Source organism: Pristis pectinata, chromosome 9 (assembly GCF_009764475.1).
Source record: "Pristis pectinata isolate sPriPec2 chromosome 9, sPriPec2.1.pri, whole genome shotgun sequence".
Lineage (NCBI taxonomy): Eukaryota > Metazoa > Chordata > Chondrichthyes > Rhinopristiformes > Pristidae > Pristis > Pristis pectinata.
In genome coordinates, this window is record NC_067413.1 from 13,800,736 (window position 1) to 13,820,623 (window position 19,888).

General features: G+C 42.8%; 1 protein-coding gene across 2 annotated transcripts in view; it reads right to left on the bottom strand.

Moving 5' to 3' along the window:
* The window catches only part of LOC127574282 (microtubule cross-linking factor 1), a 166,546-nt gene that overhangs the window by 69,852 nt on the left and 76,806 nt on the right, over positions 1–19,888 (bottom strand). For both annotated transcript variants that reach the window (XM_052023159.1, XM_052023160.1), the window contains exons 4-5: positions 11,647–11,706; positions 2,605–3,885 (exon numbers count right to left, since the gene is read on the bottom strand). In XM_052023159.1, the coding sequence (XP_051879119.1) occupies positions 2,605–3,885; positions 11,647–11,706 (1,341 nt within the window). The remainder of the gene's footprint in view (positions 1–2,604; positions 3,886–11,646; positions 11,707–19,888) is intronic.

A 19,888-nucleotide genomic window follows, 5' to 3' on the forward strand; every position in this document is an offset into this window, starting at 1 on the left:
AATCTGCGTTTGCTTTCTCCAATGCAGAGGAGCACCAAATGTAGATTGCTAAATTGGCAGATGTACAAATTGAAAGCTATTTCACCTGGAAGAAGTGTTGGGTCCACAGATGGTGGGAAAGGAAGAGGGCAGGTGTTGCATCTCCTACAGTTGCATGGAAGGCCCACGAGGAGTGCATGTTGGTGCAGGTGTGATAGTGAACCACAGTATCATGGAGAGAATGGTCTCTTGAGAATGCTTAAAGGGGAAGAGAAGATATATTTGTCAGTGTCATGATGATAATGATGACAGAGGTTATGGAGTGATCCATTAGATGTGTAGGCTGATGGGAAAGAAGGTGAGGACAAGGAGAACCTTACCCCTGCTCTGGGTGAGAGGAAAGAGAATGAGAAGTGCAGCAAATGGAGCAGATGTGGTTGAGAGTGATTGTCAATTATGGCAAAGGAGAAACCAGATTTGAGAAGAAAGTGAAGAATTTCAGAAACATTGGTCTGGAAGGTATCATCTTTATAAGTGATATGATGAAGCCACAGAAACTTGGAGAATGGCGTACAGTTTTCACAGGAAGCAAAGTGGGAGAAGGTGTAGACAAGATAGCTGTGGGAGTCTTTGTGTTTGTAATGGATATTGGTTGTTACCCATCCCCACAGATGGAGAACTAGAAGTCCAGAAAGGGAATTCAAAAATTTGATGATCAGCCTTTTTTGGTTGTATCAGAACTGGCTAGCTCCAATGAAAGGTCATTAATGTGAAAACTCTGTTTTTCTCTTTTCAAAGATCCTGCCTGACCTACAGAATATTGCTAGCATTCTCTGTTTTTATTTCAGAGTTCCAGCACCTGCAATGTTTTGCTTCTCTGGAGTTTTGCATTACAGTTCCAGCACTGTTTCCTCCCTTTCTCTCTGCTTTCATTCATCTCCTTCTATTTACAGACAGATCATCTGTTATTAACAAGCCTTCACCACTCTCTTTTAGCATGCATCTCCACCAGTCTCATTCAGTTTCTTGTGATTTTTATCCTATCACAAACATTCCCTTTGATCTCCCTATCTCATGACTTCTCTGCAACTTAAAACATACTTGATTTCTAGCTTTTCTCAGTTCTGAAGGAAGATCACCGACTTGACATGGTAACTATCTCGCTCTCCACAAATGCTACCTAACCTGAGTATTTTCTGTTTATATTTCAGATTTCCAGCACCTGCAGTTTCTCTTCTGCTTTTCCCACTCCCTTTAGCCTAACTATTCTGGATGTTGTGCAAGCCAGAGTGACAAACGCATTATTTGGCACAACACACGATATGCTGGAGGAACTCAGTGGGTCAGGCAGCATCTATGGAGTGAAATGGACAGTCAACGTGTCAGGTCAAGACCCTACATCTGGACTGGGCTTTGGCAGTACAGAGGAAGAAATGTTATAAATTCCCACACAATTTTATTAAGGAGGCCCTAAACAGTACTCCACTTTCAAAATGTGGTTCAGTTTGAAGTTAATGGAACTGAATTCTGGAAGCATGTACAAAATGGTGCCTCTACACTTGGTGCTGCTGGACGAGAAAGAACTTTTGGCCCAAATTGTTACAATATTTGATCCATGATTGTCCTGGAGCACGGGGAGATGATTGAATTTAATGGTGCTCTTCCATGACACCAGTACTAGAGAGGAATCGTATTTTTGCACCCATCATTCAGGACTTTTGCCGTACTAAAATGAAAAGGAAGATCACAAGGGGCAAACACAGAGGTAGAATTTGTACCTATTTTTTTGTAAGTGGGGGGGAATTTTAAAGGCATGACCTAAAGTAAAACAAAACTTTCAAAATAGATTATTACTGTTCTCAGAAAAATCTCCAAATTGATTGGAGCTGTATCATATTACAGATTGTCTTTGTAAACCATGTCCTAACAGCACCACTTATGAGAATCAAATGTTTTTTGACCTGCCTAAGAAAGAAGGTGAATTGGGAACAGGAGTAGGTAATTTGTTTCTTTCAGCATGCTGCAGCATTCATCAAGTTCATCGCTAACCTTCTGCCTCACTACCATTTGTCTGCATGATCCCCACATCCTCAGATTACTATAGTGAAATTTATCAACCTCCGTTTTGAATGAGCTCAAAAACTGAGCTTCCACACACCCATGGGGAAGAGAATTCCAAAGATTCACCACCCATTGCATGCAGAAATCTCCCCTCATCTTAGTCCTAAATGCCCCACTGCCGATTCCAAGAACGTGACCCATGGTTCTAGACTCCTCAGCCAAGGGAAACATCCTTCTGGCATCTACCTGTCCAACCCTGAAATAATTTTGTAATTTTTAATGAGGTATCCTCACTAAACTCTAGGAAGTACAGGGTCAACCTCCCCTCATGGGCAAACCCAACATCCCTTAAACCAGCCTAGTGTTCAGTCGCCTCCTCTGAGAACGAAATTAGTTTTTGAGGCATCACATCAAAATTCATGAGCTGACTTCAGAATGCATTTAGTTGATGTTTTCGTGCAGTTTGGGTTTCAAGCTTAGTAAAGAAGCAAAACAAAAAGGTTATTTTAGTTCAAAGGAGCAACAGCAGGAGCGTGTGCCTGGAAGCAAGAGGGTTGGGCTCACCTGAAAGTCGGTAACCAGCTCCTTCCCTAGCGTGCCCACCGGAGAGTCCCGGGACATGGAGGTGACAGAGGAGAGGAAGCTTGCAGACTCGGTCAGGTTGGGCACGGGCGACAGCTCGTCCATTTGCTCCCGCAGCCCTTCGCCCAGGTGGTCCACACTGTCCATGAAGGCGTGCAGCTCGGAGCGGAACGCCTTCATCCTGGTGCTGATGGTGTCCAGCAGCTCGGGCTCGCCGTCCTGACCGGGGCCGGCGCTGGTCACCAGCAGCTTGGCGTCGTAGATGAGGCTGTCGGTGTCGGTGATGAGCCGCTGCACCGTGCGGCCCAGCCGCTCGGCCTCCCGCTTGATGCCCACCAGCGACTCGGTGTCCTCCCGCTTGCGCAGCAGCAGCAGCAGCTGCTCGGGCGTCTTCTCGCAGCACACCTCCTCCGAGTCGCTCTCGCCGCCGATCGGGCCTTCCCGCTTGGGCTGGGGGGCGGGCGGGCGGCCGTCGTCGTCGCCGCCGTCGTCGCTCTCCTTGCGGCCCGGGTCGCTGTCGGCGTCGGCGTCGCTGGCGGGGGCGGCGGGGCGCGGTCCCAGGTGCGAGGCCAGGTCGCAGCGCTGCACGTTGGAGATGAGCACGCGGTTCTCGTACTGCAGCTTCATCACCTTCCCGCTCAGCTCGTTGATCTGCAGCCGCGCCGCCTTCAGCTCCTCCTGCAGCGCGCCGCCACCGCCCGCCTCCTCGGCCGCCGCCGCCGCCGCCCAGCCGGCGTCCGGCCCTCCCCTCAGCACGTTCAGCTCGTCGGTCAGCTGCCGGTTGTGGTCCTCGATCTCGCCGATGGACCGCCGCAGCAGCTCCGCCTCCTCCTCCACGAACTGCAGGTGGCGGCGCAGCTCGCCGGCCGACTCGCATGAGTCGGCGGCGAAAGGTGAGCTGGGCACGTTGGGGTGGGGCTCCCGGCCCGGGCCGTCGCGGTCGTGCTGGCACTTCAGGTCGTCCATCTCGGCCTTCAGGCCCCTGTTCTCCACCTCCAGCTCCACGATCTTCCGGCCCAGGATGTTGGCCTCCTCCTCCACCAGCTTCAGCCGCAGCTTCAGCTCGGCCTCCCTGGTGCTGGGCGGTCCCCCGGCCTCGCAGGTGGGCAGCGGGCTGTCCACGTCGCCGTAGATGGACTTGTACTTCTGCAGCTCGTGTTCCAGCTCGTCCTTCTCCCTCCCCAGCTTGGCCATTTTCTTGCGCATCAAGGAGCCTTCCTCCTTTGCAAACTGGAGCTGGCATCTGAGGTCAGCGCTATCTTCCTGGATTTTGGAAAGATTAACAGGTTATACCAGTCACAATGCACCTCCCTTCCCAAAGTTTACCCAAAGGCTCGGGATGAAAACCGAATGCGCAAAGTTTCTCGCCTTTCTGGAGCAAAAAATGTACTTGATGTGGACATCACCAACGTTTAAATGCCCTCTCCCCAAACTGAGCTGCTTCTGGGTCCTTTCAGAGAGTAGTGAAGATTTTTATTGAGGCAAGAGCAGCAGACGTTCATGGTCATCATTCAACCAATGTTATTTAATTTAACTTATTTAAGTAAATGAATTTACATTCCCCGTTGCCTGCAAAATCTGAACTCATTTCTTTGGATAATCAGCGTAAGGCTATGTATTGCGAGTCCAGTAGGGTCAAACTCTGCTATTGCATCCAACTACAAAGTAAGGCACTCAAATACCAACAAGGGCTGGATCTGTGGTCAGGCACTCTGACTCTCAGGGAGTGGTATTAAGAAGGTGCAGATTCATGAACCTAATCTTTCATCTATTCAAACAGAAGGAAAAATCAGACAAGTGTTTCATAAAACCACACTGGGATGTTCAACTATGGACTCTTATACAGTCTAGTTACAGAATCATAATATGACCTTAAACAATGGTAAGAATAAGTTCTTTTACTCGTGGACCCATGAACTCAATTTACACACATCAAAATACCTCTCTTTCCTCTCAGAACCCAAAGTACCCAAAGCACTTCAAGGCCTTTCTAAGGTAAAAACTGGGAGAAAAACACATACTGAAACAATTTTTCTTTCTATTAGGATTTTAAATATCAGACAACATTGACTTGGATCAATAAACTATAAAACAACAACAGCCAACTCACACTGCAACATGATGCAGAATAAATCCATTCCCATTTGAACCCCTGTTTCATGTTCATTCTGTACATCTAAGGCATTCACACAGTTATTTTTTTGAGCATGTTTCATTTAGGTTAACATTGCAAGATAATTAAAAAAGCAAAATGCACCAGGCATTGCCCCCACAGGAGAGGGGATATAACAAGTGGATTGACACTTGTAAATCAAATGACAAGTTGCTCTGAAATAATGCATTTATGTAGCATTTCTAACTCAGTCTTTACCTCTCATTGTCTTGGTGTAGCAGCCAGTATAATCAAAGACCCCACCCACCCAGGACATTCTCTCTTCTCTCCTCTTCTATCGGGTAGAAGATACAGGAGCCTGAGGGCACGTACCACCAGACTTAAGGACAGCTTCTACCCCACTGTGATAAGACTATTGAACGGATATTATACGATGAGATGGACTATGACCTCACGATCTACCTTGTTGTGACCTTGCACCTTATTGCACTGCACTTTCTCTGTAGTTGTGACACTTTACTGTTATTGTTTTTACCTGTACTACTTCAATGCACTCTGTACTCACTCAATGTAACTGCACTGTGTAATGAATTGACCTGTACGATCGGTTTGTAAGACAAGCTTTTCACTGTACCTCGGTACAAGTGATAATAATAAACCAATACCAATACATAGGTGCTTTATAAAATGATTACTAGACCATTAAAAAAATGCCTTGGGCTACATTTGTACCGGATTAATAATGCCATTATTGGGGACTTAAAGTGATCTAATTAATTGAAAAAGTAAACTAATAAAGGAGAGTGCAAAATAGCCATTTTCCATTCGAAATTTGCAATGCTTCAGAGGAATTACTCAATTTTATGGTTAATTCTCAAAATTTAATATGAAAAATATTAGAAATGAGCTTTAAAAAAGTTGTCAATCAGCTATCCTGGAAATGCTGCCCATTCTACACCATTGTCCCATAGCTCATTGAGTGGCTGTAGTTTATGTACACAAATGGGGCACCACAGCAGAACCTGCTTGTGTTACACTTGCAGGGATCAATTGATAGCCAGCAGGCATGTCAATCCTGGGTTATTATTTTCTTCTTTGCTATGTAGCCCGGGAGTTGAAGCCAGAAGTAATTTTTTTCCCTTTGACATGCCAGAAAACAGGTGCCTCCATACAGGGAGAAAGCAGAAATTGCACCAACATCATTTCACATCTCAACAAGGCCGGCACGAGCAAAGCCTGGGAGCAGATTTTAATGAGATTGGTCCATCTTTTACTCTGTGCGTGGAAGATCTGAAGATCAGATGTGGTGTCTCCGGCAGACATTTGATGCATTGATAAGATTTATGTTGACTGTGACCTAGCAATGAGCTCCATTCCCATCAGATAAGGAAAGTGAACAGCAGAGGGAAAATCAGTGAGTGGAACTGTGGTCTCAGAGAGAGTATGACTGGCATTTATATGGTGCCTTTCACATTCTTTACAGCACACCATAAAGAATTTTAGAGGCAGTGCAGTACTTTAGAAATGTAGTCATTGTTGTCATAGAATATGACAATGCTGTCATAGTACAGCAGAAAATAAGCACACAGCAAGCTTCCACACACAGCAACGTGATAATGACCAGATACTCGGCTTTAGCAATGGTAGCTGCATCCACCCACCCACAGTATGATGGGATCTCTTATCACCACTGAGAGAACAGACTGGTCCTCAGTTTAACACCTGATCTGAAAGTTGGCATCTCCAATGGTGTAGCATTCCCTAACAAGATTTATTGTAAATTTTCAAACAAAATTCTCCGAATTTGGACAAACCATGAGTCCTCTAACTCAGAGTCAAGGGAGATGTCATCTGAATCATGGCTAGCAATGGATAATACTTCTGTGAAAAAAATTGAGCCTGTAAAGCTCCTGAATTTGTATGTTCAAACTGAAAGCTGAATGAAGTTACACGTTGATTTAATAAGTCCAAATGGATTGTTTGAGCAATAACAAGTGGGTTGACAAGTATCATTATTTATTGACTTCTCCCTTGATATGAGATTGGAAACCACAATAAAAAGTTTAAACTTTAAGCTTTCCTCGTGTCTCTTCTGGTCCCAATCCTGCCCATTGCCAAGCTTCATTGGTGAGACTGTAGCACCTTGCCAGATTTCCCTGGTAGGTCCAACGTTTCCAACATTTCCATGACTTGAGGTCTGAATTGGGGACAGTGTCGTGAGGATTACATAGTGCACAGGGCATATTTGTTTCAGGTGCTCCCTGAACCGGTATCAATGTGAATCTGTCCAGAAATAGCAAAAGGGGTAGGTCAAACAACCTCTCAGACCTGCTTTGCCATTCAGTAAGACGAAAGCTTATCTGATTGCTGTCCCAACTATACTTGCTTGGTTGAATACTATAACTCTCGATTCCCTGTAGTCCAAAAATCTCTCAGTCTCAGTCTTCAATATACTTAATCACTTAGCATCCAGAGTTCTTTCAGGTAGAGAATTCCAAAGAATCACAAATCCCTGAGAGAAGAAATTTCTCAACTCTTCACGTGTAAAATTACGAAGGGCCTTGAACTCCACAGGATGGACCAGTTTCCCTTAGCAAAGGAAAACTAGGGTCACAGATTTAAAGTAGAAGGATTCTAGGAGAGAGGAGGTAGTGCTCTGGAACCCATTGTTTGAATGGATGGTAGAGGGTGAAACCCTCATCACATTCAAATAGCATTTGGATGTGTACTTGAAGTGCTATGACCTGTAGGGACCTAGTGCTGGAAGGTGGTATTAGACTGGGTACCTCTTTTTTGACTGGCACAGACATAATGGGCACAATTATCCCAAGGTGTCATGAAGTTTCTAATTTTCTCCTCTATATCAGACTTGGAAGTGACAACCCTTCTTCGTGAGACAATAATCCTTATTCTAGATTCCCTTACATTCCCTTATTCTAAATCATAGCATGTACCCTATCAATCCCATCTCAGAACCTCGTATGTTTTATACTTCTGAACTCCATTGAGTATACAGCCATACAGTTCAATTCGCCTTCATCACAATTTCCTAATCCCATGAATCAGTTCAATGAACCTTCTTTGTACTGCCTCCAAGGCAAGATATCAAAACTATACTTGATACATCAGGCATGGTGTCCCCAAAGCCTTGTATCAGTGTAACAAGAATTCTCTACATTTACACCTCCATCTCTATTGCAATGAAGGCCAGCATCTCAGTTGCCTTCCCTATTCTTAGGCAAGTGGCAGATAGACTCAGTTGAAATTCATTTTGTGAATATTTATATTTGTTTGTCTAGATCTGCTTGGATAAAGCACTTTTCATGACCTCTGTACATTCCAGAACCCTTTACAATCAATGAAATACTTTCAAACTGTCGTCATTATTGTAATTTTGTGTTGAAGCTAAAAGTCAAACCGTAAAAGTTCAACAAACTACAGACTAAAGTAATGAGCATTAAACTGGGTCCATAGCTGTGGCCTCAGGTTAATGCGCATTATTTTAATCTCCCTGGCAACTTTCTCCCCTTTGGATGTTTACTTGACATATAGCCACAGACGTAGACCACTTAATTAGCCAGATCTTCATGATGCACAAGAGTTTATGTGCTAATGTCCAACCCACACCCATCTTGACTCCAAGTCAACTCATGGATGATTCAAAAGGCAACTGGGAATGTAATTCTATTCACATTTCCCTCTCTTATCAAGTTCACTGAACAGTGTTAAAGTGCATACAAGCTTGGCTAAGACAAAGTGATCAAGGGATCAACCTTGAAATGTTCCTGGGCATGAGGTTCAGCCTTAAATAATCATCGTAAACTATCAGATAGTCAACAATAAATCAATGAACAGCAATCCAATTAAATGTAATTATATTAATGTTTACATGTGGTTATTAGGCAAAATAGGTTCCAATATTTTAGTTATTGTGTTCAGGATTTACGAAGTTATTTCACTCAAAGGTATTTTACCTTTACAATGGAGCCAGAGTTGCAGACCCATTATCTATTTGCTCAATTTATAACAGAATTTTTGTCCATTACAGAAGTTCAGTGCAATCGGGGCTGTTGACATTTCACTTGGCTTCAGAATAGAAGGGCAGTTTAAAAAGATATCAATGGCTCAGCTGATTTTAAAGTTGGCAGTTCTGCTGAAGCAGCGTGTTAAATACTGATGAGGTGAGCCCATTCTGCCCTTAGCCTCCAAACTGTAGCTTAGCATTGAAGAAACAGCTATGAGAGGGATCTCTCAGTCCAAGGAAGGTCAGGCAGCTGTGAGCAAGCAGACCAGCTGACACTGAGGATTGAGACAAGCAGGTGGACAAGGCAGGGTACAGTAATTTGGGCACATGTAATTATCTTGTAATTCAAGAACATTAGAGAGCTGAGAATGAAAGAAAAGACTAAGCTCATTAACCATGCATGGTGCCACAGCCCCAAGAGCAGACTCCTTTACAATAATGTCTCAGAGCGTGTAATGTTGTCATGAGATTTCAAAGATGCAATCAATGCATAGTGCTATAAGCGTGGCTTGCGTCTATCAGCAGCAGCCAAAATTCTTCACTTGTTCTTCCTCTGACAACTGAATAATCAATTTTATTCATTCGCAGGATGTGGGCACCACTAGCAAAGCCAGCAAAATACGCCTAACATCAATTGTTCTTGAACCAAGTGACTTGTTCACTCATTGCCGAGGGCATTGAAGAGTCAACCACATTGCAGTGGGTCTGCAGTAAAAGCCAGCCAGAATGGGAAATGACAACAGTTTGTAGTGATATATATTTAGCTGAATTTAAAGTTCCCAGCTGCTATCGTGGGATTTCAACTTATGTCATTGGGTGATGAGTCTAGGCCTCTGGATTACTAGTTGAGTAACATAATCACTATGCTACTGTACCATCAAAACTAGTGGAAAATAGCTCTCTGAAAATCCAATGCATTTATGAGCCAGTCACAGATCATCCAGTATCATCATCGAGCTGGCCAAATTCAGGAAATACAACGCAAAGAACATCTACATTTCTGTATCTTCTGTTGATGTGGAAAAGGCATTCACTCCTGTTTGTTGTGATGTACATTGGAACATTCTCTGTAAGTTCTGATTGAATCAAGGACATGATTTGCCAATTGCATACTGGTTTGCTGATCTAAATCATAGACTGAGATCATGATTCAGTATGTTTGGCTTTTGGCTCCCAACCCTATTGAGTGCAATGTTCTCAATGGCCTGCTTGGAAAGATCAGGAGCTGTGACAAGGATGTATTTTTGATACCACACAGCTTGTGGTATCTTTAAAGTAATGCCTCAGTCATGTGTGACATGGTCTTTGCACATGACTGGGTGTTAATTGCCTACAATCTCAGGATCATCCAGTTGCTGTCCAATTGCTTTACTTGGGCAACACTGCTCTTTGCCCCTACAATTAAATTAGAAAGGACTAAAGTCATGATTCAACACATACTTGACCTTCCAACCATATCACCTTGCTGCTTGATCAATGATATATAAGGTCTTGGGCAAATTCTGCTACCTTGGGAGCATTCCCTTGCAGAAAACCATTATCAATGATGGCTTACTTTGCTGGTATGACAAGGCCAATGCCATCTTGGAGGAGAGAGTCCAATAGGAATAAAAGGTAAGCCTACCTACAAAAGTCCATGTGTACCAAGCATCATCCCTCTATAGGGATCATCAAGCAATTTGACCATTTACCCCTGTGGTACCTACATTGTGTCCTTGGCATCAAGATGACAGAACAGAGAGCATAACCTTGATGTCCTTAAGTACACAATAGAACTGGAATTCAGATCATAGTCAGAAAGCTTGATTGTGTTTGGAATGATTGCTTGGATGGCTGATTGAATTTCCAGAACTGTCTTTGTTATCAATAATCCTGATATCACAATTTCATAATCCTGATGAAACACTTTAAAGAGACACGAAAGGCCATTGTAAAATCTTGTAATGTTAATCACACCTCAGGGATTCCAATGATGTCAAATCTGCCAATTCATATTGAATGAATTTGTGGTTGAGAGATCTGATGCCAAGGCAAATGATTGACACACTGCAACAGGTATTCAATACCATATGGGTGGCCTTTAGAGTTTGTCTGAGGTTGTGCTCTTGTCCTACCCGCTTAGCCACTATAAATGAGATTTATCCATCTATCCAAAAGGAGATTCCATCTTTGTGCATGGAAAAGGCATATCCAGTCAATGAATTCAAATTGAAAGGCAGGAGAAAGACCTAGAGATGCCATCTTGAATGAATTTAGGACTGTATCCAAAAATGCTACTTCGTATGTAAGTAATCAAGTTGCACTTTCTGGCAGACTAACGGAAATAAAAGAGTCAGCTGTATGATCCAATGTGAGGAGTGTAAGGTGTTCAAATAAGACGAGCCGAATGGCTTTCTTTTGCCATTTTCAACTTGTAACCAGGACTTGCCATTCCTCATTCAAGATTTCCAGATGTTGTTTCTTTTTCTAACTATTAGAATGGGGGTGGGGTTGGGATGGATGGGGCTGGTGAGCAGGGAGGGGGAATCCCTTTTCTTTCGGTGCATAATGTGATAAAAAGTGTCTTGCAATGCAGCAATTTGGAAATGCTGCAAAATGTTCTTACAACTTTATTATGCCGTTGAACAGGGAGAATAACTGCTTCCATCCTTCTGCGTGATTTGTGCAGCAGTGCTCACCAATTACACAAAAATATATGCAAGGAGGTCATGAGGATTAAAAGATTTAAAACTGAAAAAGTTATTTTCTTTTATATATCTGCTTAAGACATTGGCTATTCAATAAAATAATAACTGAATTGAATTATCAAGGAGCCTGAATTAAATCAAATACCCCTAATGAAGTGGGCTCAGCATTGTAGAGTGAGGCCCCTAAGTGTGCATGTTACCTGAGTAGCACTTTTCTTATCCTTGTACAGCTCTCGGCTTCCCCTTCTCTTCAAAGAGCTCTGCAAGATATAAAAGGCAAAGTGCTTTTGTGAAAAAAAGATAAGAAAGAACAGCTTGGAAAAACAAAAAGACAAAATCACCACCTACTTATATAAAGATTTACTATAAACAGCTTAGTGCCTCATTTGAAATAGAAGTGAAGTGTCAAATGAATATGTCAAGTGTGTGCATGTGAAAAGTTATTTTTAAGCTTGTATAATAATTGTACAGACAAAAGACAACAGAAAAATCCTTTCACCATTATTGTAGCCATTAAAAATAAGTGAAAATAACTTTCATCCTGTAGTGCTTTGAGACTGAAAATCATCCCAATAAATAACCTCTAGGACATGTCCGTTAAATCATTTCCAAGCTAGTTGTACTGTTTCAGCTTATCTCAATGCAATGCTCTCCCATATCTTATTGTGTGAAGATGGCACTCATGTGACCTCTTTATTAAGATGCCATTTCTTTTCAAAAGCTGCAATTAATAACTGTTTTTATACTTTTGACAGTTAAGTCATTAACATTTTAGCTACCTCAATCTAAATGTTTATCCTTTTTGGCCTAGTCAATGGGTAAGGAGTTTAGGTGTCAATTCAAGTAGAGTCGTGTTTATTGTCACATGTACAAGTATGGTGAGGTATAGGTACAGTGAAAAGCTTGCTAGCAGCAGCATCACAGGCATGTAGGTTCAGACAACACACAAACATAAATTATACCAGACAGTGCAAAACAAGAGTCCAAACACAATCAGAGATAAGTGCATAGTAGTGCAAGAGGTGGTCCTTAGTGTCGCTGAGGTAGAATTAGGGTTGTGCAGGTTGGTTCAAGAACCTGATGGTTGTAGGAATATAGCTGTTGCTAAACCTCATGGTATGGGACCTCAGGCCTCTGTACCTCCTGCCTGATGGCAGCAGCAAGAAGATGGCATGATCCGGATGGTGGGGATCATTGACAATTATTGCCACCTTCTTGATGCAGTGCCTCCTGTCCATGCTGTCAATGGTGAGGATTGTACTAAACAAGCAGGTTGGTCGTAGCAATCAACTATGGATAGTACAGTGATAAAGACCTAATGCTTGTAGGTAGATTATCCTATTACTGAGGTCAGCAAGTATTGAATCACCTGGAAATTGTATTAATGGAAGTCTGTTGTTGTGAATAATCAAACTAATCTGATTAAGCAACTGTTTAAATTAGACTGGACAGGCGATGCAATGGATATGTATTCCTGCTTTCCTGATGTTTCTCAATGTCCTATGACCATAATAATTAACCTTTTTGGAACTGCATATTTACTTTGACTCTTAATTAAAAAATAATTCAGTTCTAATACTCTGGAAGGATTTTAATTTCAAATTTTTCAAAAGCAGTGATACCCTCCCTCCTTTCTGCATCAGACATGAGGAACTTTCAGCAGGCACTACAAAGCACTGAAGAAGCACAACCAATGTTGCCTTTACAAAATCCTTCTCTGGCAGAATAGGTGAATCATTATTGGTGTACTCTCCCAGAGCAATAATGAGGCTCTGACTATATAAATCAGCTGTGATGCGAAGGCCATATTATCCACATATGTGACACCAGGCTTCCAAAATAAGCAGTCTACTCCAAGGCATGTCACAGCAAGCGATTTCTGGGGGAGACAGGGAATACTTGAAGTATAAAATGTAACATATTTTCCAACTCATGGGAATCTTACTCCAAGACTGATCAAAGTGGTGGAGAAGCATCCAGAGAAGCACTGGGCATTTCAAGTCTCTTCAACAGGATCTCTGTGGAGGCTAAATGCAAGCAGTATAAAGAGTCTGCAAGAACCCTACCAGTTCTTTCTCCCCACCTATCTCTTCAGGCTCCATCTCTTCCTTCTGTGAAAGGGTCTGAGGATACTATATTGGACTCATTGATCACCTGGAACCCACAGAACGGAAGTGTAAGCAAGGTATCCTCAACTCTAAGGGGCTATTTTTGAACATCATTTGATTGTGGCATGCTTTACAACTAAGCTTAAACATGCAGTTGATTAAGGTTGCTGAATGTGCATTCTGAGGAGCACTCACTTGACATTGAACAGTACAGGAACAACAACTACCTCCAATTTTTTTACTCTTTGTTACATTTTTATTTGAAAACAACTGGGAGGTCAATTTCTTTTTTTTATCCTGCCCAAAATCACAGGATATTGGCATAGTAAACAGCTCTAATTCACTTCTGATGTAGTAAGGGGGAAAACTCAGCCAAACAGGAACCTTTCTGTTGGTAGGCACAGCCATTTGCTGGCCTACCCTGCTTAGCCACAAGGGGAGTTGCTCTATTATACTGGAGACACAAGAGACTGCAGATGCTGGTTATCTGGAGCAAAAAAACCAACTGCTGGAAGAATTCAGCATGTCAGGCAGCATCTGTAGAGGGAAATAGACAGTCAACGTTTCGGGTTGAGACCCTTCAGTCCAGATGAACGGTCTCAACCCAAAACGTTGACTGTCCATTTCCCTGTACGGATGCTTCCTGACCCGCTGAGTTCCTCCAGCAGTTTGTTCCTTAGTTCTATTATACTGTTTTGCTCATGGGCCTGCCACTGCAAACTTCCCAAGGACTAAGGGTGCAAGATTGAGACAGCAGTAGGTGCTGCTGGTGGTAGTTTGGCCCAGAGCTCAGGGACTGGGAGTTGAGTTGCCTGGAGATTGGGGCTTCATATGGGACAGGTGCAAGTTGGGGCATGGGTCACGAGATCTGGTCCAGCAGTGTTATTGTGGATAATGCCACTGATCTCCCAATGTAGCTAAGGTGCACATTCTAGTTCATTATTATGGAGAGATTATCTAAAGGCTGCCTTTTCTAATGAAGTTGTAAGATATACAAAGATAGTTAATTTCCACTGTTTTTCCGGGGTATCAGTGGATCTCCTCCTGATTTAAGGTGGTTGATTTGGAAAACTACTCCCAATAATTTCAATCCTCAATCCTGTATAGACATGAAATTTCAGACTTTTTGCTCAGGCACCATATTGTCTTTGGCAAGCGAGTGACATGTCTAACTGGTATAACCCTTTTGGAGGTTAGTTTCACTTAGGACTTCATATTGGAAAGAAACATAATTTTCATGTCACAGGGCAAGTTCCTACAAAGGGGTCTCCAAGTGGTACTGTTAATGCCTACTTCTATATGATTCCCCTCTTTTGAGTTACACTGCCATGCATTAGTCTTTACTGAAAAAGCATCTGAACAACCGGCTCCTTGGCAAAGACCATTGGTTGACCTCTAAGAGATATGCTGAAGCACTGTGTTGACATTAGTTTTCCCTTCTGTTGCTAGGCAGTGTGGCTTACACTCGGCACCTCCCAGATCGTCTGGTGGAGATCATGAACTTCACATGTAACCAATGCCTAAGATTCCTTTACACTTTTCACTGCTCAGCATACATAACGAAGAGAACTGTGCCCGTAGGCACTTAAACTGTGTATTAAAATATCCTCATGTTAGAAACACAATTTTAACATCACATCTCCACCTCTTGATTCTGTCTTTCTCCTAGAATAGTAAAGCTCTGATAACTTGGCACCTCAGTGTTGCTGGACTTGCAGATTTTCTGGACTATTGGATATTATTCCTCTTAATGCTCCAGCACACTTTTAATTCATTTATATTTTTAAGATGTTGCACAGTAGTATACTTTTTCTAGTGAACTTGGTGAGTTTAAAGGGAGTGTGGGAAACAGAACCTACAGAGCTTAATGGGAACTTGGGAAGCGGAGCCCCAGTGATTGTAAAGGAAGTGTGGCCAACTGAACCCGCAAACCATCAGGATTTCTGAAAAATCAGATACCAGGTTATTGGAGTTTTACTGTATTTCAAACTCTCACAATCAATATTTAGCTAGAAATTCAGCCCCGGGTTGGTTGCGGTGGCTGCAAGTTTAATTTCACTTCTAAAATTTAATTCCAATATAGAATACAGAACTGCTACTAAATAGTGTGTTTGATGCTACTGTCACAGATGAATTTCCAGGCATTGTAGCCTAATTTATGGTGATGTTCTCAGGGACCACAACATAATGAAGACTTAGACAGCTTGGAGCTTGCAGAGACTAACCAAACCCCAGATTAAATGTACAGCTTCGTGTAAAATTGGATAATACTAGTAAGTGATTATGATCTCACATTTAACTATTCTTATGATCCCGCTCATACATTAGACAAATGCCATCTTCAAGGTTATAAATAAACCAGGTCTAGCGTGTCATGCACCATTTCACCCTCACAGGTGAAACCAATAATTCCACCAACAAGTTGTCAAGGCCACAATGCTGATTATGACAGATCTTGAGCTGTGTGGATGCATGATTGCTCATGAATGTGGGTGAGAGTGCACAGCACAGGCACTGCAAATCATGTTGAGCTCTCAGTGCACTTCTCTCGGGTTCTATTTTGTCTTGTGCGGGCATGTAGGAAGAGCCTCACTGCGCAGCCCTGTGCTTAATCTACCCTTGTACCAACGCAGACCTTGATCTGTAATACTGCTGACAGACAGTTCCAGCCTCCTGATGTATTGCGGTCTGTTGATGATAAATCAGAAACATTTGCCATTGTGTTGTTAAGATAACTGAAAATCCAAGAATTCCTCACCATTTATGATATATATTCCAAGAACTTCTCCAAACAAAGAATGAATGAATTACAATGGCTTTTTGAATGAATGATTATTTCTTTAATGTTGGAGCATATTACTAATTTTATAAGGTATTATATTTGTTTACTATATTCTAACAGGTAGAATTAGTAATACTGCATAAAGGACAGCAGCTTTTAAAGCATACCAGTTATGCTATCTGTAAACATTCTCATTTGTGCACAGATCATAGATCTATTAGGACACAAGAATTATTTCTAAGATGCCCTTTTCTTATTTTTCAGATTCTTATCAAAGGCTCTGACATATTCAAGAGTTTACAAAGTGGGCTGAATGCAAGATTCTGTCTTAGTGAGAGAGCTATGGACAATGCAGCTAAGGTTGCTCTGAGGAACTCGAAGAGATCCCAAGGGAACTTTAATTTGGCATCTTAAAAATATGAATTTTATAGAGATTTGCCAAAAACTTTTAATAGAACACATACTGTGCAGTAAGGGATATTTTATAGGGTGTGTACATTATGAAGAGAGGCAAGCTAAAGATAGATGTGTTTTCTCTGGTCAGGAGTTAGTTTTATAGATTGTCTATTATAGAGATAGATGTATTACAGTGAGAATACTTTATGCAGAGAGGTGTGTTACACACTGATGAGCAAGAGGGCTGCATTCAGAAATATCTTTTTAAAAGGGGCATTTTAAACGTGGTTATGGTGTAGGCAAGTGTGATGTGGTGAGGAGCCGAATCACTGAAATTTCAGACACAGTTGATTAACCTTCAGTGAAAGAAATGAAACATAAGGATGCAATGCTGGGGCCACAGGCTAGTTCATATCTCACATTCCCTACATTGCCAAAGCTCTACTCTGTACAATGGTTAATGCTAATGCATATGTTAAACCCTTTGAAGTTGCCACTAAGTATGTGATGCTCAGCTGGGGTAAACTGCAAAGCAACCCATCCCGAGGCAAGTAATATCCATTATCTGTCTCCTGCTATGATAACTCCGTCTCCTCCTGATGGCTCAAACAGAAAAGAGAACTAGTGTTGGTAATCAAAGAACCCATATTACTCTCAAGTTTCCAACCAGCTGCATGGAGACCAATAGCTAAAAATACTGGGAGCAAGCAAAAAGCAAGCTTGCAATGCACATACTGTAAAATGACCCTGGGAGATATGGAGTCCTCTCCTAAAAACCATCCTCCCATCAATGTCAAGCACCTTGGGCACGGTACTGTAGCGGTTAGCATAACGCTATTACAACGCCAGCCACCCGGGTTCAATTCCAGCTGCTGTCTGTAAGGAGTTTGTACATTCTCCCTGTGACTGCGTAGGTTTCCTCCGGGTGTTCCGGTTTCCTCCCACATTCCAAAGACATACAGGTTAGAAAGTTGTGGGCATGTTATGTTGGTGCCGGAAGTGTGGCGACACTTGCGAGCTGCCCCCAGAACATTGTACGCAAAGATAGAACCATAGAACAATACAGCACAATACAGGCCCTTCGGCCCACCATGTTGCGCCGACCTTCAAACCACTCCTAAGACTACCTAACCCCTTCCTCCCACATATCCCTCTATCTTAAATTCCTCCATATGCTTATCTAACAATCTCTTGAACTTGACCAACGTATCAGCCTCCGCCACCTCCCCAGGCAGTGCATTCCATGCACCAACCACTCTCTGGGTGAAAAACCTCCCTCTGACATCCCCCTTGAACTTCCCCCCCCATTACCTTAAAGCCATGCCCTCTTGTATTGAGCATTGGTGCCCTGGGAAAGAGGCGCTGGCTGTCCACTCTATCTGTTCCTCTTAATATTTTGTATACCTCTATCATGTCTCCCCTCATCCTCCTTCTTTCCAACGAGTAAAGCCCTAGCTCCTTTAGTCTCTCCTCATAATTCATATTCTCTAATCCAGGCAGCATCCTGGTAAATCTCCTCTGCACCCTCTCCAACGCCTCCACATCCTTCCTATAATGAGGCGACCAGAACTGGACACAGTACTCTAAGTGTGGTCTAACCAGAGTTTTGTAAAGCTGCATCATTATTTCGCGGCTCTTAAACTTGATCCCTCGACTTATGCATTTCACTGTGTGTTTTGATGTACATGTGACCAATAAAGATATCTTACCTTAATTAAAATAAGCCATCAGTCCCTCCCCATCCTAATGACGCCAGCCTCAGTACTGAGCATCTCTGCCTTGCTGGACAGATATTTAAATATTTTACATGACCTCACTCCATATAAATATATAAATCTGTAACATGTACTCTATCAAATAATGCTCTGAGATACTAGTTAAGGGAGAAAGATCTGCCCACCGTAAAATTATGGTTGGAAAAGTATGCATTGTGCTTATCCAAATATCTGACGTAGGTCCCTAACCTCCCAAGTCACCTCCAGTCTTCTCTGGTAAGGCCAGCACTTAATGCCCTTGAATTAAATAGTTTGCCAAGCCATACCAAGGACCAGTTAAGCATCCAGCACCCTGCTGTGGTTCTGGAGTGAACAGTATAGACAGAGAAGTGACCCCAAGACTCCTTGCAGACATTACAAAGTAAGAACAAAATGTAAACCAAAATAAACAAAAACTGCAGATGCCGGAAATCTGAAATTACAACAGAAAATGCTGGAAACACTCAGCAGGTCAGGTAGCATCTGTGGAAAGGGAAACAGTTAACATTTCAGGTCCAAGAAACTCCATTAAAACTGGGAAAGAGATAAATAAGTTATTACAGGTAGCACAGAATGTGGGGGTATCTGTGCAACTGGTCTGCACACAACTGGTCTGAACCTCCCTCTGCTACTGGATTCTCAACTTCCTTATAGGGAGACCACAGTCAGTGCAGATTGGTAATAACATTTCCTCCTTGCTGACTATCGACATAGGCGCACCTCAAGGATGCATGCTTAGCCCACTGCTCTACTCTCTCTATACTCATGACAAACACCATCTATAAATTCGTCGATGACACCACTGTTGTTGGTAGAATCTCAAATGGCGATGAGGAGGCATACAGGAGTGAGATAGATCGGCTGGTCGAGTGGTGTCGTAACAACAACCTCACACAAGGTCAGCAAGAGCAAGGCACTGATTGTGGACTTTAAGAAGTCGGGAGAACACACACCAGCCCTCATTGAGGGGTTAGCTGTGGAAAGGCTGAGTAGCTTCAAGTTCCTGGGCTTCAACATCTCAGAGGATCTATCTTGGGCCCAACACATTGATGCAATCAAGAAGAAGGCATGCCAGTGGCTCTACTTCATTAGGAGTTTGAGGAGATTTGGTATGCCACCAAAGGCTCTTACAAATTTCTACAGATATATGGTGGAGAGCATTCTAACTGGTTGCATCACAGCCTGGTATGGAGGCTCCAATGCGCAGGATCACAAGAAGCTCCAGAAAGTTATAGATTCGGCCAGCTCCATCACGGACACAACCCTCCCCACCATCGAGGACATCTTCAAGAGGCGGTGCCTCAAGAAGGCGGCATCCATCATTAAGGATCCTCACCATCCGGAAGATGCCCTATTCCCGTTACTACCACCAGGGAGGAGGTACAGGAGCCTGAAGACCCAA